The sequence below is a fragment of the Felis catus genome, chromosome E1 (assembly GCF_018350175.1).
Source record: "Felis catus isolate Fca126 chromosome E1, F.catus_Fca126_mat1.0, whole genome shotgun sequence".
NCBI classification, from domain to species: Eukaryota; Metazoa; Chordata; class Mammalia; order Carnivora; family Felidae; genus Felis; species Felis catus.
Window position 1 is genome coordinate 5,788,314 of NC_058381.1, and position 24,681 is coordinate 5,812,994.

General features: G+C 48.3%; 1 protein-coding gene across 4 annotated transcripts in view; it reads left to right on the forward strand.

Moving 5' to 3' along the window:
• DNAH9 (dynein axonemal heavy chain 9) overlaps positions 1-24,681 on the forward strand; it is a 334,028-nt gene that overhangs the window by 96,100 nt on the left and 213,247 nt on the right. For all 4 annotated transcript variants that reach the window (XM_023244531.2, XM_045045039.1, XM_045045040.1 and 1 more), the window contains 4 exons: positions 2,160-2,399; positions 2,715-2,875; positions 15,725-15,881; positions 21,495-21,599. In XM_023244531.2, coding sequence (XP_023100299.2) covers positions 2,160-2,399; positions 2,715-2,875; positions 15,725-15,881; positions 21,495-21,599 — 663 coding nt within the window. The remainder of the gene's footprint in view (positions 1-2,159; positions 2,400-2,714; positions 2,876-15,724; positions 15,882-21,494; positions 21,600-24,681) is intronic.

The following is a 24,681-nucleotide window of genomic DNA, read 5'->3' on the forward strand; positions in this document are numbered from 1 at the left end:
GCTTTGTGGGCCCCCCTCCTTGCCAGGTCCCCTCCCCCGGGGAAGTCCTTCGGCCTTGAGGGGATACCAGACCTCAAACTCACTACATGCTTCACAGTCCAGAAGGCCTGGTCTCCGAATTGTCAACTGAGACTTAGTCCAGCCATTACCCTGGAGAACCTGGGATTGTCCCTTTTTACCCTCTCTGGCCACCATAGGGAGAAAATGTAAAGCATTCAACTCACTGAGCCAGCCTGCTTTGTATATGCCGAGATCTTTGCTGAGCGCAGGGGACCCCAACAGGGACCGAGAGCTCATAACCCTGCCTTGCCGGAGTTTACAGACTTGGCAGGGAAGCCAACTCGCTTACAAATGAGCACACAGCTAGCTGGTGGGGTCTGGGGAGCCCCCCCCCCCACCTCTGCCGAGGATATGATATGTAAGCTGAGATTTGAAGTAGGAGCTAACAAGTTAACGATGGAGGGAAAGAACAACCAGTATGGGGAGGACCTTGAGCTCAGAGGCAAGAAAGAGCCTCCTGTGGTTTGCAGCAAGAAGGGAAAGAAGGAGGCTGAGCCAGCTGATGGTTCCTACAGAGGAAACTTGAAGCCAGTTCTTACCCACCCCGTTAGGGAGTCTGACTTGCTTCTAAAATGTGTCCGAATCCTTTCCAGGCTTCGCAGGAGGGTGAGGAGGGAAAGGGGCGAACTGAGAAATGGCTGCGGTAGACCCTCCCCCCACCCCCCGTTAGGGGCACAGTGCCCGAGCTGGGGTGTTTGAGGGTGGCAGGCGTTTACCAGGAATTGAAGCCACAGGAGTAGAGAAGACTGCTCTTGGAAAAGACGCAGACCCGAGATGAGGGTGCAGAAGAGTCCCTTGGGCATCATGTAAAGACTGGGTAGCCAAGGAGGAGCCAGTAAAGCAGATTGAGAAATGGTGCCTTTTCAGGTAGAAGGAACACCAGGGGATGGTCACAATGGAAACCAAAAGCCGGCCAGAGGTCAGCCATGCCACCCGCTTGTAAGAGATCAAGGAAAATAAAGAGGCCGGGGAGTGTCTGTGAGCTTGGTGCGGCCATGTCCGTGGAGTGGAAGGTGGTGGCGCATTGCAGGGGGCAGAGAAGGGAAAAGAAGGTGGGGAAATGTTGGCAGCGAGTGTAGACTAACAGAAACGAGAAATAAGTCAGGACTACTGCAAGGATTCTTTTGACTATGCAATGGGTGCATCGCGTTCAAAGCATCCCAGCAAGATCTCTAGCAAAACCCCACACGCCTGATCCCAAAGGCGAGAATGGTCCTTTTTACTATGACAGGATTCTCTGTTTGACAAAGGGAATGATCCCCATCAGGATTCTTTGTTTACCTGAATCAGACTTTTGAGACAAGAAAATGTGTCACCTCCTACTCTTGTGACCGGTCTCATCTAGAGCAGTGTCTCCCCAACCACAGGATGCTACAGACGATCGGTGTGTCTAAAGTCTCCACCGTGAATAATTCGAATTACGCATTTTCCGTATCAGGTTGCTCAGCAAACGGAAGTCGTGTTTGTTCAAATCCCTTCTTCCATTCCTTTATTTCGACTCTCTGAAAAACACAAATCCCACTGACCACGTTGAATTTTGCTGCAATTCACCTTGGTCTCCAGGAGTAGGCTTTTCAAGGTTATAGGGTCCGAGAAATAAAAACCATACGCAGCCAAAGCGTTACGGGCAAGCAAAAATACGCCGCAAATGATCATCAGAGGCTCACTAAGCTAGAACACTCAGACCGCGGGAAGTTTAAGCAGAACAGAACAAAGACCAAGTGGTGTTGAGATGTTCAATCAACATATTGTTAACCTCCCAAGCCCAGGAACGATGCTTTGCCTGGGGAGTAAAGATGGAGAGATCAGAGTAGCAATTTCTAAAAGCCACTGACATTGACCAGGGGGACTCTTTGGTTGTTTTCAACCAAATGCTACATTTTTTTTCCAGAGCAGAAAGTGCTTTCCCCACTTGGAACCACTTCACATCTCCAAGGAGACAGAGGCCAGTGGCTCACTTTGTCAGTGCTGGTAGAAGAGGGAGGGAAGGGGCTGAGGTCACCCACACAATTGCATGCTGACTCTCGCTGTGTGATGAGTGGGCTGGCTTTGGAGACAGTCCTGGTCATGGCTTTACTAAGCAGCTCCTGGTGCCACAGGTGGCCCTGACCTGCACGCAGATCTGGTGGACCACGGAGGTGGGCATTGCGTTTGCCAGGCTGGAGGAAGGCTACGAGAACGCCATGAAGGACTATTACAGGAAGCAAGTGGTGCAGCTCAAAACCCTCATCACCATGTTACTCGGCCAGCTCTCCGAAGGGGACCGGCAGAAGATTATGACCATATGCACCGTTGATGTGCACGCCCGGGATGTGGTGGCCAAGATGATCGCTCAGAAGGTGAGTCCCCAACATTCGGGAGCGTCCCTCTTTGTCGCCAGCTACACCGTGAACGGTGGGATAAGGGAGAAGCTCGCATACAACCCACACGTGGGGGTCCCAGACTCTGCCCCGGCCAGAGAGCTGGGGGGAGGGTCATGGTGGCTGCTCCCAGCGAACGTGTGTAATTAGCATGCTCTCTGTGCTGTGGTGGGCGCAGCATGGACTCCTGACCGGTAGGCAAAACCCAGCTCATCCAGAGCCCCGCGTGGCCTGTGGCCAAGGGGCCACCGGCAGAACCGCGATTGAGCCCCCTCCTCTGCGCTCTCTCTTCAGGTGGACAATGCTCAGGCCTTCCTCTGGCTGTCCCAGCTGCGGCACCGTTGGGACGACGAGGCCAAACACTGCTTTGCCAACATCTGTGATGCGCAGTTTCTATATTCCTACGAGTACCTGGGAAATACGCCTCGCCTGGTGATCACGCCTCTGACAGACCGGTGAGCACTGGCATCAGCCACTCACAGAGAACAGGATTGATGTCCGGCTCGGGCCGTCTTAACGGGCCGCTGCCCCTTGCTAGTTGCCCACAGAGCTGTAGGGAGGGAGCGCCTGCCCACACAACACACGTAAAAATAAAACTTGAAGGAGGAAGGGCAGAACCCTTCTCAGGGCAAATCCGTGAGCTGTGATTTTTTTTTTTTTTTTGAGGAATTTACTAGGGGAGAATCCCATACCCCTGGGTTCTCACACCAGCTCTAACACATACCGGCTACTTGACCTTGAAAAACTTGACCTAATGCTTGGTTTTTCTCATCCATGAAATGGAGGCAGTGACTTGTTAACTGGGATCTGGGATCCCCAGAAGCGAAAACAAAACCAAAAAAAAACTACTGATAAGCATTCTGGAAAGTGGAGTTTTGTGTATAGAAGGCTGGAAATGGGGAAAACCCAAGATGTGTTCCTGGAAGAGGGGGGCTTGACTTGGGGGGCGATGTGGTTGGCCATAAGCCTGGTAAGGTGGGTCCGAGTCAGGCTATAAATATGTAGCATGCATTTTTTTTTAACCAGTAAGTAGCGATAAACTATTGAAAATTTTTCATCAGCCGAATAAAACGATGGAAACTGTATTTCATGGAGACTTATCTGAGAGCACAGCGTGGGCAAAGGAGAGCGAGGACGGGATATTTTAATTCTGTTGAGATTTCCGTAAATTCTGCTATGAGCTGGTGCCCTTTTCCCGTATAATTTCATTGAGCACTAAATCTCTTCTCCAAAGAGCTGCGCGTCTGAATGGCCGGCTTACTCCAAATAAGTGACTTGTAGACGGTGAAAAGATTGTCATCAGTGGTGAAGGCTCGAGTGGCCTTGTAGAATCTGTGTCATCTCTTGCTGAATTTCCCCCCTGCCTGTTTTTAAGTGTTTCCACCTGTATTCTGGCCAAATCCTCAGACGTATCTCCAAGGAACATTGAGTGGAGTTGTGATCGCGGCATTCACGGCATGACCTGGGATGTGGGAAAATCCCAACATCATCCATAGAGCAGGACCTCATGGTTGATCTCTTCCCTCCGCCCCCATGCTGTTCCTTTCCTTAATTCGTTTTCCTGCCCAGCCTGGAAGGATCTTCCACCCAGAGTCCATTCCATGTTTGCTCTTGTCTTTCTCTCCTTTTCATTTTTTGTGGGAGCCCGCAGAGGTCGCATCGCTGTCTCCGGTCACTCTCCCCCGCACTTAGGAATGGAAGCTCTTTGCAGTCAGGGAGCTTTGTCTGTCTTATTTGTTGCTATGTCACCAGCCACCTGCTAGATGTTGGAATTGATACCTGTCGAAGGAATGAATGGTGCTTGAATATTGAAGACCTCTGTGGTAAGAATAGAATTAAGAATAGGAGGTTGACTCAGGAGGGGGATCCACACAGGACTCTCTGCCTTGGCTCCCAAAGAAGGAGGAACAGCTACTCTGTCCTCTGCCCTGATGCGGGGACCGATACTCCTCCCTGCCCCAGCTTTGGACGAAAGGCAGATAACACCTGTTCAGAGGGAGATGCGGGTTTCTCTGCGGCTGGGACAGTATCGGCAACAGCAACTCAGAGGGTTCGGGCACCTTAGCGTTGCACTTGGCCTTCACTTGGTATCAGTCCATAAGAGGCGCTCATTCAGTGCGGGCCAAAGGGAAAAGTGTTCCCGCGTCAGGCATCTATCAGAGCGGACCCTCTTGTGTGTCGTGGTTATTCTCAGCAAGACACGCACCCTAAACAGGAAGGAAATGGGGTCCAGGATTCTCTCTTGCAGTGAGTTTTCCTGCCAGCCTTGGAATATAAGCTAATAGTTTGGGAATTCCTAATGCTCGCAACAGAATCACGAAGCTGTTCTGTATCTGAGCAGTTTGACGAATGTCCGTCTCTGACCCTAGACTGTATGCTCCGTGGTAACGTTGACTTCGATGTACTCACTGTTCTACCCCAAGGGACCCAGCGCTGTGATAGGCATTCAAGTTCACTCCTTGACCGAATTCAGTGGAACGATTTCTGACACGATGCGCCCCAACTTCTCCATCCCCAGTCAGAATATCTCCTTCCTTTCCATGGACACAGCAGACACGATCATTCCAAGTGATAAAAAGCCTAAGACTTTTTTCTTTTCCCTGGGTCGTCACGCCCGCCCCAGCGTTGAAGATAATTACCTCTTTTGGATTTAGAAGTCTCTAGTACACGAACGCTGAAGGCCTCTGGAAAGGGAGAGGGTAAAGCTCTGGCAAGGAATTCTCTCCAAAACAGGATTTTATCACCCCTCCTATGAAACGATGCAAAAAAAAAAAAAAAAAAAAAAAAAGAACTAGAAAGGAGGACTTAACATAAATAATGGTGAATACTGTATAGACCTTGACCTCGTTTGGCTCTTTGGATGCTTTTCTGACAAAGTGGTTTGTAGTGAATATTTATATATAAAATTCCATTTTCTCGTTGACTTCCGTTATTATCTCAAGAAATGTTTTGCCCGGGAAAAAAAAAAAAAAAGGCCTTAACACAGAAAATCACATTTTAAAGAGCATTCAGCCTTGTCCGGTGTGTAGCTTTAAGTACATTTAATTCTCTTCTGCCAGAGGAATTAATCAAATGGACAATTGATCCATAAAACCTTTGCACATTCATTAAAAGCATAGCCGCATTACAGTACCTCCGACTGATTATGCCTATTTCTTTGGAATTTCCCAGTGCCCGGATGGGACCTGAATTTATAAGTAGCTACGATATATTCGCAGGACTCTGGCGTAGCACTAAGCTGAAGAACTAAATGGAAATGCCTTTTCAGCCTGAACAAAAGCCATTCGCATAAGTTGTTTCTCAACCTTTGGATGACCTCCTCTTCCCTCAACTCACCTTCACACACAGCCGCCCCTTTCAGCCCCGTGGTGCTGCTGCGTTAAGTACTAATCAACTGCTTATCAAGTTTGAGTACCTCTTAATATCTCAGGAACTGCTGCGAGTAGGTGAGATTTAATTGACCCAAGAGTCTTGGAAGGGGATTTGCCGGACAAGGACGCAGCACAAGTCCTACACTTCCTAAGTCTTTATCTGCAGTTTTTTGTCGGAAAAACTTAGTACTCTGTAAGCACAGACGATAAAGTCGCCCAGAGGTAACCATTGTTAATATCTAGTCCGTTTCCTTCTGCGTGTAGATGTTGACAAAATGAAATTGCAATCCTGTGCTGTATATAAAATACCATAGTTTTTTTTTTTTTTACATAACATTATATCATGGGCATATTCTCACAACATTCTTCTGAGACACCCTAAAAGCCGACTTACCTTCTCCTTCCAAGTCTCCCATAATTTACGTAACAGAGCCATGTTATAAAATGTTTCAGTCACACCGAAGCTTTTACTCTTGAAAATAAATCTGCCATGAACTTGCTTATAAATAACTTTGTGCTGCGTTTCCTAATATTTCCCCAGGAGACAGTCCAAGAGGCAGGGTAATTAGGTGACACATACTTTAAAATTATTCTTGAAACCAATATTGTTCCCACTCTCACCAGCAGTTTATGAGAATGTTTACCTCGCAACATCCTCACCAGCATTAAGTATCATGGTCAAAAATACTATTTTATAAGTCAGAATGGGATCTCATTTGGATTTGGATGTCCTTAATTACTCACAGACTTTAGCATTTTTGTGTGCTCGTTGGCTAGTAGATTTTCCTGTCCTATGAATTATTTATGACTGTTCCTGCCCATTTTATTACTTTTATGTTTAGAAAGTCCCTGCTCATTTCAAGATCAGCTCCATATTCACCTGGATTTTACCGCAACTTCTTTTGTTTTATTTTTCCCTTTCTCTTTTAAAATTCTTGGGTAAACTTTTGGGCTTTCGAGTAGAGGGAGTGTTTTTACCACAACACTTTTGGTTACAAGTGCTAGAAGCCAAACCCTAACTAAGGTAAACAGAGGGAGGAATTGTTACCTCATGGGCCTAGGAAATGAGTCTAGCCCCGGGGCCTGGATGGGGAGAGATCGGTGATGGAACTCTCTCCTATCACGGCTCTGTTTTCTTCTGAATATTCTCTCTCCACGGGTTTTCATTGTATGGCTGCAAGGGCGGTCTCCATGCCCATGACTTCATGAATCTTCCAGGAGGAAGAGACACCCTCCCCCCGCTTCTCAGCTCCGTAGATCTGATTCCTTCAAGGGACTCTCGTGAGCCCTGTTTGGATCCTGTGCCGATCTCGGAGTCCCTCACTGGAGCCACTGAGCTTGATTATTTTGCCCAGCCCGAGTCTTGTGCCCACCCCCGGGAGGGTGGGAGATACTTTGGTTGATGGCTGTGCAGCCAGAGGGCTTACCGTAAGTGTAGACTCCTGAGCAAGGAAAACCCACAGAAACTACTATGGCAGGGAATATTTGATTTCTTTGGTTGCCAAGTAACCAGTGGACATGACATGTTTTAGTGAGCCATGCGCCCTTTCCCTCACTGGTCTGTGATGTTTCCTCCACCACATTCAAAATTCTGAGTTCTCAGACTACCTCAAAGCGTCTATCCTGTTTCATCATTCTGTCCATCAACACGCCATATTATTTAAGGATTGTAGCTTTGTCGTGAGCTCTCCTATTTGTGTAGTAAAGGTCCACATCATCTTTTATATATATATATTATATATATAATATATTATATATGATATATTATATATATTATATAATATATATAATATATATTATATATATAAGTATATAATATATAAATATATATTATATATATAAGTATATAATATATTATATATATAATATATATTATATATTTATCTCTTCTCTTTTCAAACGAACTTGAATCATTTTGTCAGGTTCCAAAATATAAATGGTTAGGGTTTTTGATGGGTGAGTCTTAATACCTTCAAGTTAATTTGGAAAGAATAGCCATCTTTATGATATGCGATACTTTTCTGTATATTCATATCTTGAATTATGTTTATATATCTTTCAGTTTCAGTTATATATATTTCAGTTCAGAAAAGTGTCTAAGTATCATCATAAAGATTTTGAACATTTTTTATTGTCACTAGGTGCTTTTAAGAATTTTGTTGCTAGGTGGGGCGCCTGGGTGGCGCAGTCGGTTAAGCGTCCGACTTCAGCCAGGTCACGATCTCGCGGTCCGTGAGTTTGAGCCCCGTGTCGGGCTCTGGGCTGATGGCTCAGAGCCTGGAGCCTGTTTCCGTTTCTGTGTCTCCCTCTCTCTCTGCCCCTCGCCCGTTCATGCTCTGTCTCTCTCTGTCCCAAAAATAAATAAACGTTGAAAAAAAAAATTAAAAAAAAAAAAAAAGAATTTTGTTGCTAGGGGCGCCTGGGTGGCTCAGTTGGTTAAGTTGTCCGACTTCAGCTCAGGTCACGATCTCACAGTTTGTGAGTTCGAGCCCCGCATTGGGTTCTGTGCTGTCAGCACGGAGCCTGGAGCCTGCTTCGGATTCTGTGTCTCCCTCTCTCTCTGCCCCTCCCCTGCTTGTGCTCTCTTTCTCTCTCTCTCTCAAAAATAAATAAACATTTAAAAAATTTTTTTAAATAAAAGTTTTGTTGCTATACAAGGTTTTTCATTATATATACATTTTAAAACAATTTGATTGAGGTTTCTTTTATGTGTCAAAAATTTGTCCCCATTCCAAACGTACCGCTTACTGATTTCCAGTAACTTGACCATGTGGTATAACCATCACCATAAATCAGTTATACAACATTTTTAACCTCCTCAATGAGATCCCTCATGCCCATTTATATACCCATTCCCACCCCCAGCCCCAGCCAACCACTGAGCTACTTTCTGTGTCTCTAAATTTGGCTTATTCCAGCCACTTCTTGTAAATGGAGCCATACAACTTGTCCCTAGTGTCTGGCTTTTTCATTTTACACAGAGTTGGGGGGGGTTTGTCCACGATAGAGCACGTGGCAGTCGTCCATTGCTTTTTCTTACTGACGAATATCCCATGTTATAGACAGGACACATTTTGTCTATCCAGTCACCTGTTGACGGACACTTAGGTTATTTCCAGTTTGGGGCTGTCGCAAACAATGTCGCTGTGAACCTTTGCGTGCAAGTCCTTGTGTAGGTGTTGAGTTTTCATTTCTCTTGGGCCGATACTCAGGAGGGGAGTTGCGTGGTGGTACGAGCTCTTTATGTTGAACTTTCTGGAAAACGGGCAAACTGTTTTCCAAAGTGGCTGAATCATTTTACATCCCACCCCAACCCCCCCCCCACAGTAGACGGGGGTTCTCATCTCTCCACAGCCTTGACAACTTTATTATTGTCTGTCTTGTGTATTACAGCCGTCCAAGGGGGTGTGAAGTAGGATCTCATCTGAGTTTTAATTGCGATTTCCCTAATAATGCTGTTGAGCGTCTTTTCTTGTGCTCATTAGCCATTTGTCGATCTCCTCGGTGTCATCCCGTTCATGTCCTGTGCCTCCTGTTTGATCCGTTTTGTCATCTCGCTGAGTTGTGAGAAGCCTTTGTATATTCTGGTTTTATGGGACATGTGTTTGCAAGTATTGTATCCCCATCTGCCGCTTCCCTTTTTTCTTTCCGAACGGTGTCTTTTGAGGCGCAAAAGTGTTTAATTTGTGTGAGGTCCAATCTGTCAAGCTTTTGTTTTTGGACCGTGCTTTAGGTGTCGTGGCTAAGAAATCTTTGCTTAATTCCACTGTGTCTCTGCCTTTTCACTTGTGTATAGAACGAAACTCACCTTTATGAAGTTATCTCTTATGCTGCCCATCGACTGCCCTATATTAGAAAAATTCTGAGAACTTTAGTCTTGATTCTCTTGACTTTTCTCAGTCACTACTAGAATTTCCAAACGTATCTGAGACATAAATATGAAGCATAATTAGACCTACTCAGGCTTCGTTACTGAGCACGCTGTTATTTTTGTTCCAGAGATCATGTGTCAGTCATTGCTCTGTGTTCTGTCATATTTTGAGAAAGACATTTACCAAGTCATGGGGGCAAAGAGAAAGATGAACACTGGGGTGAGGGACTATCTCATAACCAAATGGCATAAGCAACAGATCTTAGAATCGGGGCCATGTATGCTGAAGACAACATTCGTATTTAAACATTAAAATGTTATGGGGTACCTGGGTGGCTCAGCCAGTTAAGCGTCCGACTTCAGCTCAGGTCACGATCTCACCATTTGTGAGTTCGAGCCCCGTGTCGGGCTGTGTGCTGACAGCTCGGAGCCTGGAGCCTGCTCCAGATTCTGTGTCTCCCTTGCAAGTGCTTGGAAGGTTAACTTACATTTATCCTTCCTAAATTTTACCCTGTGGGATCTACCCCTGTCATTTTCGACTGTTAGGATTATTTTGAATTCAGTCTATGTTGCATGTAATCGATTATTTCTTAATCCAAGTTACTGATAAAAATATTGACTATCATGGACCCGAGTCCTGCTGGTCATGCTAGAGGGACCCCCTGCCGGGGAGATATTGTTGCAATCCGTGTTCATTCTTATGAATAATCATCACCCATGTTATGATCGTTGAACCGTGTGGTAGGTAGAATTCTAAGGATGATCCCCATGATCTTTTCCCCTGTACGATCTCCTCCCCTTTGAGTATGGGTGAAAACTATACATGTGATCATGTCATTCCCATGATAATGCTTTGCTTTACAGCAAGAGGGAAATAATTCAAGTGGACCCAATGTCATCTTGTGAGACCTGGAAAGTAGAGTTCTCTCCTGGCCGAAGACAGAAGGGGGAATCAGAGAGATCTGAACGTGAGACAAACTTGACACACTGTTGTTGATTTTGAAGGTAGAGGGAGCCATATGCAAAGATGACAGAGAGGCCCAGAGGAGCTGAGCTATCCCCTGGCCAACAGTAACCAATGAGGACCTCAGTCTTCCAACTGGTAGGAACTTAACTCAACCGAGAGCTCGAGTGAACTAGGAAGCAGATTCTTCCCCAGAGTGTCCAGATAAGAGTGCAGCCAACAGTTACCTTGATTGTGGTCGTTGAGACCCTCCAGAGAGGATCCACCCGGACTTCTGACCTAAAAGAGTGAGAGAATGAGTGAGTGTTGTTTTAAGCCACTTCGTTTATGGTAGTTTCTTACATGGCAGGAGAAAAACGAATACAGAACAACTATAAAGATTTCACCAACTCCGAGATGACTCAGACCACATTTCCAGGATAGCTTCAGGCTACTTATAGCTGCAATCGAGCTGCAGGGTCCTTGACGGTTTCTTTAATCTGCCAATTGAATAACTGTATTGAAACAGAAAAGCTATATTTCATATATTTTTTTCACCTTAAAAAAATAATACCTTAAACATGGATCGGCCCTCTTTTCAAGGCACCTTCCTATCTCTTGTCTCCCCTTATCCTCACGGAAGCCTCCTGAAGGGGCGAGAAGACCGAAGCCTATGGGAGTCATTTGCGCAAAAAGAACAAGACCGACTTCAGCTTGATATTTGGAAAGCCTTTCTTTCAGGCAATTGCAACGGGCGCACTGTGGAAGGAGCTGCCTTCTGAAATCATAAACCCTGCCCCGCTGGAGGAAAAGGCTCAAGTAGCCCTCCTGGAAGGATTTAATTAATGGGAACAAGCCTGGCTTGGTTAAAAGGCCAAACCTCCGAGGTCCGTCCCGGAACAAAAGGGTCTGTCTTCCCAGGAGCAACCAGACTAAATCGATCCGTATCCGGGTTGGGGCCAGCTGGCCAGGCAAGAGCGCCTCTTGGAGGAGTCCTTGCCATTCTCACAATGGCCATCGGCTCGACACAGCGAGCTTACTGAATTCCTTGGTGCCAAGCCCGAGACCGTGGGATGGATTCCAGTGACCGCTTCTGTTAAGGCACCAAGGTTTCCTTCCCTGGCTCGGTTGCGCACTTTGTACCAGAGGCAACGTAGGGACCCTGTCTGACTCCAGAGCCCTCGCCTGAGACCTCGATAGCCTGATCCGCCCACCTCAATGGAAAGCAGCTGCAGACTGCAGCGGCTGGCTTCATGTTGACAGAGATGGACAGGCTGACAAGACCCCAGATTGAACTTTAGAGCAGGAGCGGGGATCCCTAAGGCCTAGGACAGCCGGATGGCCCCCATGACCCGAGCAAAATGGCGACCCTCATGTGGAAGAGGGAGGCACTGTTTTCCGTTTGGTTTACTCATGGCCCAAGCCTAAGCCCCACTGTCCCTGCCTTAGTTATTATTAGCCTTAGCCCAGCTTCCCTTCCCGAAGCTCGGTCTTCCCGTCTGTAAAATAAGGATTGGGTTAGTTGATCTCAGAAACGCCTTCGAGCTCTAGAGTTCTGTTACTGTGGGGAGAAAAATATTTGGGGGGGGGAGGGGGAGGGCCCTCCCCCTCCCCCTCCCCCTCCCCCTCCCCCTCCCCCCAAGTACTTCTTCTGGAGATCATCAGAAGCTCAGCAGTAGATACTCCGGAAGAGATTGACACCCGGCTCCAAGGGTTTCTTTCCAGAGATTCTTGAGTTTTCTGTGCGAATTCTATTTCTGCAAACCCTTGTGTTTCTGGCCTCCTGGACTCCTCGAGAGCCCTGCAGCTCTGTGGAGAAGAGGCCTGGGTCCCCCTCGGGCCGGCAGAGGAGGCTGCCGTGGACAGATCCGTGGTGGGAGAGAGTGGGGAGGTGAGTTGGCCGGAGGCCGGGGAGTCTGCCAGTCCGGGCAGCTGCCTTTCCTCCTGGGAGGTTCAGGGCTGCAACGGCCCCTGGAAAGTTCTAGAAGAAGCTGAGGCTCGGGTGGGTAGAAGGCCCCGGGGCCAATCTGGAGTCAGAACTCAGCCCCTGAGAGCAGGTATGGCCTCTGTTAGGACTCAGCTAGGAGTGTCTGAGAGAGGAGAGCAGCACCCTGGGGGAGCCCAGCTCACCAGCCCTGAAATGCAGCCCATCAGTTGAGCCAACACCTGCCCTCACACGGGAAAACTGCCGATGGAATAGCAGGTCCCCACACCTGTCCTGTCCACCTGGGGATCTGCCTTCCTGAGCGTCACGTGCAAAGGCTGAAATATATCTGGGAATTTTGCACTCAATTAAAGGAGAATTCAGGGGGCAGCTGGGTGGCTCAGTCGGTTAAGGATCCGATTTTGGCTCAGGTCACGATCCCACAGTTCCGTGAGTTCGAGCCCCGCGTCGGGCTCTGCATTGACAGCGCGGAGCCTGCTTGGGATTCCCTCTCTCTCCCTCTCTCTCTCTGCACGCCCCCCATCACACTTTCTCTCAAAATACATAAACGTAGAGAATTCAGGAACTCACTCCGTCTTTCCAAAGCCATTTTGGTGTCGGTGGAGACGCAGTCGCCATCTGGCCCGAAGAGCGTTCACCTGGAACCCCCGGTGAACTCTAGACATCAGATTCCAAAACAATTCATCTTGGAGGCCTCCTTGGGTGGGCCCCTTCTGGTCCAACCTGCAGGTGGAGAGCCTATGTTATTAATTATCTAGGTATCAAGAAGTGAGGCCCGTGGCACGTTTTTTAATGGCTTTATTGAGGTATAGTTTACATGCGTTACAGTTCACCCATTACAAGGGTACAATTCAGTGACGGTTAGTACTTTGTAGAGTTGTGCAACCATTACCGTCATCCAGTTGCAGACTTTGCCATCACCGTGTTTGTGATAATACCCTCTAGTTCGATCCACGTTGTTGCAAATGGAAAGGTTTCATTCTTTTTTTTCCCCACCACGTCCTATTCCATTGTGTATGTGTATGTGTGTGTATATATGTATATATATATACCACATCTTCTTTATCTATTCATAAGTTGGGGAACACTTGGGTCCTTTCCATAATTTGGCTATTGTTGATGGCGCTGCTATAAACATTGGGTTACACGTGTCCTTCAAATCAGCATTTTTGTATCCTTTGAATAAATACATAGTACGATTCCTGGGTCGTAGGGTAGTTCTGTTTTTAATTTTTATTTTTTCAACATTTATTTATTTTTGGGACAGAGAGAGACAGAGCATGAATGGGGGAGGGGCAGAGAGAGAGGGAGACACAGAATCGGAAACAGGCTCCAGGCTCCGAGCCATCAGCCCAGAGCCCGACGCGGGGCTCGAACTCACGGACCGCGAGATCGTGACCTGGCTGAAGTCGGACGCTTAACCGACTGCGCCACCCAGGCGCCCCTGTTTTTAATTTTTTGAGGAACCTCCATACTGTTTTCCAGAGTGGCTATACCAGTTTGCATTCCCACCAATAGTGAAAGAGGGTTCCCCTTTCTCCGCATCCTTGCCAACATCTGTTGTTGCCTGAGTTGTTAACGTGAGCCATTCTGACAGGTGTGAGGGGTGTCTCATTGTGGTTTTGATTTGTATTTCCCTGATGATGAGTGACGTTGAGCATTTTCTCATGTGTCTGTTGACCATCTGGATATTTTCTTTGGAAAAGTGTCTGTTCATGTCTTCTTCCCATTTCTTCACTGGATTGTTTGTCTTTTGGGTGCTGAGTTTGGTACGTTCTTGATAGATTTTGGATACCAACCCTTTATCCAATATGTCATTTGTACATATTTTCTCCCATTCCATTGGTTGCCTTTCGTTTTGATGATTGTTTCCTTCGCCGTGCAGAAGCTTTTTATCTTGATCAGGTCCCAATAGTTCATTTTTGCCTTTATTTCCCTTGCCTCTGAAGACATGTCAAATAAGTTGCTGTAATGCACGTCTGTTTTAAAAAGTACCAGAAGCAAGCCTAATGCTTGTTTTTATTTTATGATCATTAGGAAAGATAGTCAAAGGAGGATTAAACAGATGGAATGACTGATGGCTTCATTCATGAATTTGTTTCATAAATAATTATTTAGGGTCTCTATGTGGCCAGAGCCGTTTCTGGAGATGAAACCACGAGTAGGACATGGCCCCACCTTCACGTGTCTTATGAAGATTGTATGAATGACGTGTGTGGTATATGTTGGACGCTGACGTGCAGGACAGTGGGGGAGGACCTCAGCTGAGGGACGTGTACTCACTCCCCCCAGTGCTGAGGGGTCTGGGGATACTTAGCCGGGGAGCTAATGTCAAATATGAGCCCCAAGGGATGAGTGGCCACCACTAGGCTACTAATGACCATGTTGAGGAAGGACACGGCTCAGGTAGACTGGAAGGGCAGGGGGCTGGGTGGGGGAAGGAGAGGGGGACGAGCACAGTCCTCGTGTGTCTGAGTGTCCTCATCCATTTGAGCTGCTATAACAAAATACAATACACCGGGGGGCTTATAAACAACAGGAATTCATTCCTCACAGTTCCGGAAGCTGGCAGGTCCCAGGTCAAGGCACCGGCATGGTCACGTTCTGGTCTGGGGCCCTTTTCTGGCTCCTAGCAGGTATCTCGTCACTGTGGGCTCACCTGGTGGCGGAAGGGACGAGGGATCCCTCTGAAGCCTCTTTTATAAGGCTGCTAATCTCATTCCTGAGGCTCCTCCTTCACGAGCTAATCGCCTTCTGAAGGCCCCACCTCCCAATACCGTAGTCTTGGGGGTTAGGATTTTACTGTAGGAGCTGGGGAGGTGGGGCACACGAACCCTCAAGACAGAGCACGAGCAAGTGAGAACAGCTGTACGTGAAGGCACCTTAGAGTGTTGGGGCTGAAGGAGACACGAGAAATGGGCAATGAGCTAGCAAACGGAGGAGGGGCAAGCTCAGGGAGGGAGAATCACGATCAGAGGATTCCTCAGAGAGTGCTCCCCACGGTGCTGTGGGGAGCAGTTGGCAGTGGGGGCTCTGGCTTTCCTTTTATGGAAGCTGTTGGCCGCCACGTTCCAGAGCCTCAGCTCTAGCTCCCTAGGACCCAGCAGGGCCCCAGCCGTGGGCCGGGCCACCTGGGGCCCCGAGGATGACCGACACGCTCCCGTGTTTTGACAGATGCTACATCACCCTCACTCAGTCTCTGCACCTGACCATGAGCGGAGCTCCGGCAGGACCCGCGGGCACAGGCAAGACGGAGACCACCAAGGACCTGGGCCGAGCACTGGGCGTCATGGTGTACGTGTTCAACTGCTCAGAGCAGATGGACTACAAGGTAAGGCCCGGCTGGGCGGGGGTGCCTGGGGACCGGGGGGCGGGCCACACCGGGGACCAGGCTCATCCATGCCACCCTGGCCCGGCTCAGAGGCCCGGCCCTGGAGGGCTCTGCTGGCTGCATCCCGGGAGACCTGAGGGTCTCTGACCCCTGGAGCTTGTTGACCTCTCCATAAGCCGATCGGCTTCCACCGATGAACTTTGCAGCCGTAGGTGGGTTATTTCATATAAGGCTCTTCATTTTGTGACCCGTACAATGGAGAAGCTGAACATATATCTGAAGACTTAAGTTCACTGTTTGACCTAGAACCACAGAAAAGCTCACAAGGGGCTACCGTAAAATCTTCACATAAAAGTCATACTTGTGCTTTTCTGGAAAAGTGGGCATTTCCTCAGAATTTCTACAAGGGCAGGTGTGACTTCTTTTTTTTTTTTTTCATTTTATTTTTTATGTTTTTATTTGATTTTTGAAAGAGAGAGAGAGTGTGAGTGCAAGCAGGGGAGGGGCAGAGAGAGAGGAAGACACAGAATCCGAAGCAGGTTCCTGGCTCTGAGCCATCAGCACAGAGCCCGATGCGGGACTCGAACCCACAGACCGTGAGATCATGAGCTGAGCCAAAGTCGGACACTTAACTGACCGAGCCCCCCGGGTGCCCCGGGCAGGTGTGACTTCTGAAGTCAGACTCGATTAACCTCCGCTCCTAATCAATGATTCGATGCTCACAACGGACAAATGCAAGGGTAATGGTCTTCACTCAGGCGCTCAGCATCGTCTTCTCAAATATATTCCAAGTCCTGTGTCATAGAGAAAAGCAAGAAAAAAAACGACAGGCTTAGAGGTCACTTCTTAGGTAGAAATATTCTGCTTACAACCAGATTTCCTATAGATGCTCTTTACAAAAAAAAAAAAATGGAATAAGATTCTCACTTTTTCATTATTTTTATTTTGTTTTCCTGTATTATTTTTGTAAACTGTCTTACGTCCCTTTTGCAACAGGATGGCACGTAAATAAATTTATAGCGGGGGAAAAAATAAAACAATTGCATTAAGTAGATTAAATATTTATACATAGAAATCACGGTATGATGGGTACAAAGTAAATTTAATTTAAAAATAATTTTAGAGACTTCAAGGGAACATATAGAACTCCACACGAGATTCATCAGCTGTAACTTTAATAATTTCTCTCGTACATAAAATTTTGCTGTGCAAAGAGTTGCAGCGGCCAAAAAGCACCATGTTTTTTTTTCCCCCGGGAAGCAAACAAAATGAGGATTCAGACCCCAAAACAGCTGTCTTCCCCATATTTCACTGGGTCTAAATTTTAGCATGATTGTTCTTACTGCTGGACACATTACAGTGATAGTTCTCTTTAAGCCAGGCTGAAAGAAGAAAGGTTTTCTATTTCTTTTTTTAAATTGTTGTTTCTAACGTTTATTTTTGAGAGAGAGACACAGTGTGAGTGGGAGAGGGGCAGAGAGAGAGGGAGACACAGAATCCGAAGCGGGGCTCCAGGCTCCGAGCTGTCAGCACAGAGCTCAACGCGGGGCTCGAACCCACGAACCGTGAGATTGTGACCTGAGCCGAAGTCAGACGCTTAAGCCAACTGAGCCACCAGGCGCCCCCCAAAGTTTTTTTTTTCTATTTAAACAAACAAACTCAACCTTTAAGAATTATTTTAAGTTTCTAGATTGTTCTCTAGTTGAGCAAAGGCAGCATTGCCACCCAAGAGGTTATTTCATTTAGATGTGGAAGACCTGGTGAATTTTGATTGAAGAAAATCAAAATATCTTCAAAGTTATGCCTGACATGTCAAGCAGGAATAGAGGAGTTCGCCCCATGGGCCAGGGGTCACCGAGGCCATCTTACCCAATTCTTCCAACACTTATTACTGAACTCTGACCCCAGCAATTCCTCTGAGAGTACAGGATGAGAGGAGGGGTCTATCCATCGTTTGTCTGGACTGTGCAAAGCTCTGGTCAAGTCTAGCCTAGATCGGAAGAAGCACTGATCGGAAGAAGAACAATGGGTATGGCTGTAGTGAAACACACTAGAAGGATAGCGGTCCCTTCCTAGGCACCAAATGTCCTTTGTAACCAACGGCCTCACTGCACTGTTTGCAAACCTCCTCTTCCCTTTGTTGTCCAGTCCTTGAGAATTATTTTCGTCACAAAGCACTCTCCAGCAATCAATTTATTGAGTATCGCCATTGCTCAGCAAGCATTGTGCATCATGAGAAGATGGATGGATGGATGGATGGATGGATGGATACATAGATGATATAAATAGACATAGGTGAGAGATGAGAAAGAGAGAGAGATGAGAGCATGATGGATAGGTGATAGATAAATGATGGATAGATACAGAGACAGACAAAGTATAATCCAGTCTACCTGGAAAGACAAGAAAGATACGTGAAATAATTAGGGGAGATACCAAAGAGCACGTAGAATGTGTGTTTTAAGAACTCTAATCCCTGGATGACTTCAGAGACAGGGAAGAGTACAGGGCACGCTGGTCGGGAACATCCTGGAGGATGTGAGACCGAAGGCTGTTTAAGGTTTGGGTGTTGCCAAACAGGGCATGTGCCATTTTAACACCGCCTAGCCTATGAAAACATCAAGGGTAAAGACATGACCAAGTTCTCTGTGCATCCCATTCTTCCCCTACTCCTTGCTGTGACCTCTCCCCTGACCTGTCCTCACAGGGCATGGCTCGGATGATGGAGAAGATGGAACGGGGATCAGGAAGAGCCTTCTGGCCCTTCCCCAGATGTCATTCCAAAGGGTCGTTCATGAAACTCACAACAACTCCGTATCACCAGAGAAAAGCTAGCAATAAATACGGAGTAGCAGCCGAGTGCCTGAGAGGGAACAGGAAATAGGAGAGAGGGGTTCAACAAGAAGCCGGGGTGGGGGGGGGACATAAAGCCAAGGAGAGAACATGACCCTGAAGTGGTGGCCATCAGGAAGACCCTGCAGGCTTCAGAAATCAAGGCGGGGCATGATGAAAACGAATGGCATCTGAGGATGACTCCTGGGTAGCAAGACAAGTGGAGGCAGGACGGGACTGGAAGGAGGAAGATTTTTTGCTGAGAAACTTGCAGTTGTTCAAACCAGGGATGGTCAGCAGCCAGACATCAGGGTAGCATAAGTGGAAAAGAAAAAAGGAGAGACTTCAAAGAATGGAATGATACCTGGTGAACATGGGGAGGGGTGGGTGGTGAAACGGGGTGGGGTTGGGGTAAAGAGGAGAGGTGGGCTGTAGTCGGGGACCCCCACAATTCCCCTTGCCTTCTCAATGCCACACAGAGGCATTGGGTCATAGGGCAGACGCAACAACAGTGTGGAAAAGGCAAAGTTACTGCTCCCCTCTCTTTAGTTCTGGTTGAAAAACCCATAAGCCTGGCCACGTTTTCTGGAAAACATCGCGGCATTAATGCTAAGACATTCTTTATTTTCTGGCCACGGTACTTTCCCCCTTGATCTCAATTCAAAGATGCTATTGCTGAAGCAGCAAATGTAGTTTAAAAACATTTTTTTTAATGTTTCTTTATTTTTGAGAGAGAGAGAGGGCACAAGCAGGGGAGGAGCAGAGAGAGAGGGAGACACAGAATCCGAAGCAGGCTCCAGGCTCTGGGCCATCAGCACAGAGCCCGATGCAGGGCTCAAACCCATGAACCATGAGATCATGACCTGAGCTGAAGTCGGAAGCTTAACCGACTAAGCCACCCAGGTGCCCCCTCTTCCCTCCTTTTCGAAGGCTGCCTCACATCCAGCCTAGCTTGTGTGATATTAGGCTGGTTCTCCTAAAACATTGATTTAACCATGCTTTGCTCCAAAATTCCACGGCCCCTTAGAATAATTCAAGGCTTTCCCTAACCATGGCCTCCTTTTGTGATTCAACTTTCTTTTTTTTTTTTAAGTCTATTTGAGAGAGAGCGCGTGGGAGGGGCAGAGAGAGAGAGGGAGAGAGCGAGAACCCTAAGCAGGCTCCACACTGCTAAGTGCAGAGCCCGATGCAGGCCTCGAACTCGCAAACCGTGAGATCGTGACCAAAGCGGAAACCAAGAGTCAGACGGGACGCCCACCTGACAGAGCTACCCAGGCGCCCTTGTAATTCAATTTCCCAGCCAAGATGGCACCTTTATTTTTCTCTAGACGTATCATGATTTTGGTCATCCTTTGACCATAATAATTACTTCTAGAAAGCCCTTGGCCCTTCCTTACTTTACCCTCTTCCATTCTGCCTACACGGATGCTAATAAGAGCGTTCCCAGGGTATGAAGATCCCATATAGGCTCTGTGAGATACCAACACTTCAGGTCTCCTGACTTCCCTTCTTCTCTTTTGTCCACCACACGTTTCCCAGCGTGCATCCCGAGAAAACCAGGGTTTCCCATGAGGAAAACAAAAAATCCTGCTCATAAAACAGACACTGACCCAATTTCGTGGCGCAGGACTTCTCAGTGCTCCCCTTAAAATCCTAACATCTGTTGTAAATTGGCAACAGAGGGTTACAGAATGTGGCGTTTGCTAAACTTGATCGACCCAAACGCCTTGGCTTCAGGGAGCGTCTCCCAGATGCGGCATTCCATGAGATAAACTTGGGCGAAAGAGGTCGTGATGCCGTCTGAAATTTACCTCTTTCGGCCAAACGGATCTCTGGAGAGTGCGCTGACCCGCTCCTCTGAACAACGAAACGTCTGTGTCTTCTACTGTCCATCGGAACCACTGCTCACATGGCAATTTACCCGCTTTGGCTGTATGATTTCTGTCCACAACCTAACTGGAAGTCCTTAGAGGGACTGAGCCCTTCAGTGACTAGTGTCACAGTGACTAGTGTCACAGTGACTAGTGTCTGCGCTCAGAGCTGACGGTCAGCGAGTGCTCGCTGTGGGGGAAACGAGTGGGACTGTCCACTATTTGCATTTTCCCAGGGCTTCGGTGATGTCTCCTTGACAGTGGCCTTGAGAGTGTCTCCCTGTAACCTTCCCCTTTGTGTTGCTTCCTGGTTTACTGGTTCACACTGAACGCCCAGGAGGTTTTTATTTTCAGGACAGATGATAGGCCATCTTCCCTTTGAAATTCTTTTCTTGCTCTCATTTGAAAAGATTTACCTGCCACTCAATTTTCTATAGATCTTATCACGTCCCCCGTCTGTCCCCAGCTTCCTATCACGCTGGGAAGCCTGGGTGTTTGGGCACGGAACTCAAGATACAGATAGAAAGTTTTTTTTTATCAGTGTGTGCCAAAGGCGGAGTAGAAGGCTTTTTTTGTCTGTATGGTGCAAAAAAAAAAAAAAATAATAATAATATTTTATTCATTTCCTGGGATTTTGAAAGCTCCAGAATCAACAGTAACGCAAGCCTGATGACATTTTGAAGGGATTTGGGTCCAAGTGTCTTGAAAAGGTTCTATTTGATCCCGTGACTTACGTTGGCACCCATAGCCGTCAAAAACGTAATTGCCCTTGAAACTTTAATATGAGTTTCAAGCCAGTGGTCATTAGGGGACTGGAAGTATCTATAACAAAAAGGATGGAAACTGACTTAGATGTGTAATGATGAACCCAGTGCTGATAGTGATTTAATGTTTGTACATTTCATTGCAGTCTTGTGGCAACATCTACAAAGGCCTCGCTCAGACCGGCGCCTGGGGCTGTTTTGATGAGTTTAATCGAATCTCTGTGGAGGTCTTATCAGTGGTGGCGGTGCAGGTATGGGGGTCGGGAGTAGGTGGGAGGCCATGGGCTTGTTGCCAGCACCGTGAAAGTCGACATCTTCTTGCTTTCAACCCTGCTCGTCCACTTCCGTGTCCCCTTCCCCCCTTGCATTTCACGTCCCTTCCTTCCTCTGCCCTCTAAGACAGACGCTGGTGAAGGATATAGGCGTCCTGTGGGTCCCTACCAAGGTGAGTCCATTTATTGGCCATGGGACTCCATTTCCTTCTCTGTAACACGTCCCCTCTGCTTCACGGGGGTGAGGAGAGCAGCAAACAAGATGGCGGAGCCCAGCTCTTTGGAAAGGCCATGGACTTTGGGACTGTCTTCCATTTTGTCACTGAGTCTGGGCAAGCTGCTCCGGCTCCCTTGGTCCAATTCACCTCATTGTATCTAAAGCGAGGATCACAGGATGAATGTTGTTGACGGAAGGAAGTCACGTTTGGGGCAGATTTATGTAAGCTGCCACTTGTCTTTCAAATTATCCGGAAAACACTCATTCAACACCTATGGCATAGTAAGTGCTACGCTCAAAACTAGGGTGAAGGGTCCCTGGTTGAGTAGGACGCGATCCCTAACTTTAAAACGACTTTAGTTCTTGAGGGGGACATGAGCATTCTTCAGTGTTCTAGAAGTGATTTAACTCCTGACTCACAATATGGGGCAAGACTGCTAGACACTTCCTCTCTCCCTGCCTCCCTCCATTCCTTCCTTTCTATCTCCCTTCCTTCCCTTCCCTTCTTCCATGTTTGTTTATTTACTTTGAGAGAGGGAAATAGAGAGTGAGAAGGGATAGGGCAGAGAGCGAGGGACAGAGAGAGTGAGTCCCAAGCAGGCCTTGCACTGTCAGTGCAGAGCCTGATGCAGGGTTCGAACTCCTGAACCATGAGATCATGACCTGAGCCAAAACCAAGAGTTAGATGCTCAACTAACTGAGCCACCCAGGCACGCCCAGACACATTATTTTTAAGCCAGACCTTAAAAAAGGTGGAGATGATGTGGATGAGGGTAAGGGTCTTCTAGACAGAGGAAGTGAGCAGACAGAGGGAGAGGGAGGGGGAAAATGAGCAAACTGTTGTTGAAAGTCTGTCCTGTACCAGGTACTTTTCACATATCCTCACATCTGTACAAGGTGTACAAGGATAGATACACACACACACACACACACACACACACACACACACACACACACACGGGGTAGGGAGAGAAACCAAAGATCAGCAGAGAAAAGTAACTGGTCCCAGGGCACACTCTTGGCAGGTGGCGAGGTTAGGACTTGAACCCAGCACCCCCACCCACACTGCCCAGGTGCAGGTCTAGACACAGATATCTGTCAGATACAAGGGATAAAATGCTAGAGAAGAAAATGAGGCTTGAGAGGCAGGTTCGAACCAAAAACAGCAGACGGGCTTAATTAAATGCCATGATGTGTACTGTCTTCAGCAGGCAACGGGGAGCCCCTGGAGGTTGGAGGTTTCTGCAAAACAAATTGCCCTCTGCCTGGCAGTGGTTTTTTTTTTTTTTAATTTTTTTTTTCAACATTTATTTATTTTTGGGACAGAGAGAGACAGAGCATCATGAACGGGGGAGGGGCAGAGAGAGAGGGAGACACAGAATCGGAAACAACTCCAGGCTCCAAGCCATCAGCCCAGAGCCTGACGCGGGGCTCGAACTCACGGACCACGAGATCGTGACCTGGCTGAAGTCGGACGCTTAACCGACTGCGCCACCCAGGCGCCCCTGCCTGGCAGTGGTTTTAAGGAGGGGCTGAGCAGGAGGAAGATCAGTGGCTGTGAAGTCAGTGGTCTCTCCTGGGGGTCCCGATTGGAGCTGGGGCCTCAGTGGGAGCCCCCCGGCCTTCCCCATGGCCTCCCGGTCACCCCAGCAAAGCATAGCCTTTGCTGACACCTGCTCTGGGCTCCTTCCTGTAAGCCGGGTGCCCCTGTTTCCTGCTGGGGATGCGTGTGGTTTCAGAGCCCACCCCCTCCCCCCACCTCTATTGCCTCCGCCAGGCAAGGCCAGCGTCAGGGTGCTGCGCGGTGGAGAATGTTGGGTGGTGATGGCACGAGGGGCTGGCATGACAGGTGCTCCCAGCTTGTGCCTGGACTCCATACGGTCCAACCATTTAACTTTCCCCCTACCGGTGGCTTTTATTTCCAGAGTGGCGTGTATACAGTACAGGGAAAGAGAAACAGAGCTCTGAAGGACTCTCTTTCCTTCGGGTCCAAACAAGGGGGCAAGACAGAAGTGTAGCTTGACTTTCAGTTTTCAGAGGACGGGGGCAGCGGAAGGGAGGCGGGAGGCGCTGCAGACAGAGGGTGGTCCTCGCTGGGGAAGCTGCCTGAACCAGCATCCTGACTCCCTACTCCGCGCGCCCCGGCAGGAGCCAGCCTCCGCCCCCGTCACCCCCTCCTCCAGCATGCTGACCCCACGCAACGTGCTGTCACCGTCCAAGCAGGCTGGACTCGGAGCTGGGGGCAGGATCGCAGCCACCACGAGGCGCAACAGCAGTGGAGCTCATAGCGCCAGCTGATTCCAAGGCCCCCTCCCCCCCTCCCCCCCCCCCCCCCCCGCCTGCCCACTTCATCTCCGGTTGCCGCTGGGAGCCATAAGTGGTCAGGGGGCTCCGCAGGGTCCCTTCACTTCCCCCATGCCTCCCAAGGTCATCCGGTCTTCCAGCCCTTGATTTTGACAGCCAGTCTGGTGCTCCCACTCATGGGCTCCTGTCTGGCCTGCTGCTCGGTGAGGCTCCTGCAGGTTGCAAAACCGAGGGCTCTCCTTCCGTTCCCGGTGCTGATCCCTTCCCTTAGGACCGTTGGATTCCGCAGGAGTTAGTAGGAGCAATAAGTCGAGTGGCTGGCCAGAGCACTCTCTTGGCCTGAAAGCCCTTGACTAGCTTGGGTCGCGGGAGCCGATGGTGTGTGTTTCCAGGCTGCTGCCCCGGTGGCTTGAGGTCAGCTGTGGCACCTGGCGAGTGCCACAGACCAGGGGCATTTGGTTTTCCTGGCGAGCTGCCGCTTCAACACTTAGCACGCCTCTGCTTTGGAAGAATGCACGTCAGGGCCGCCAGATTTTTTTT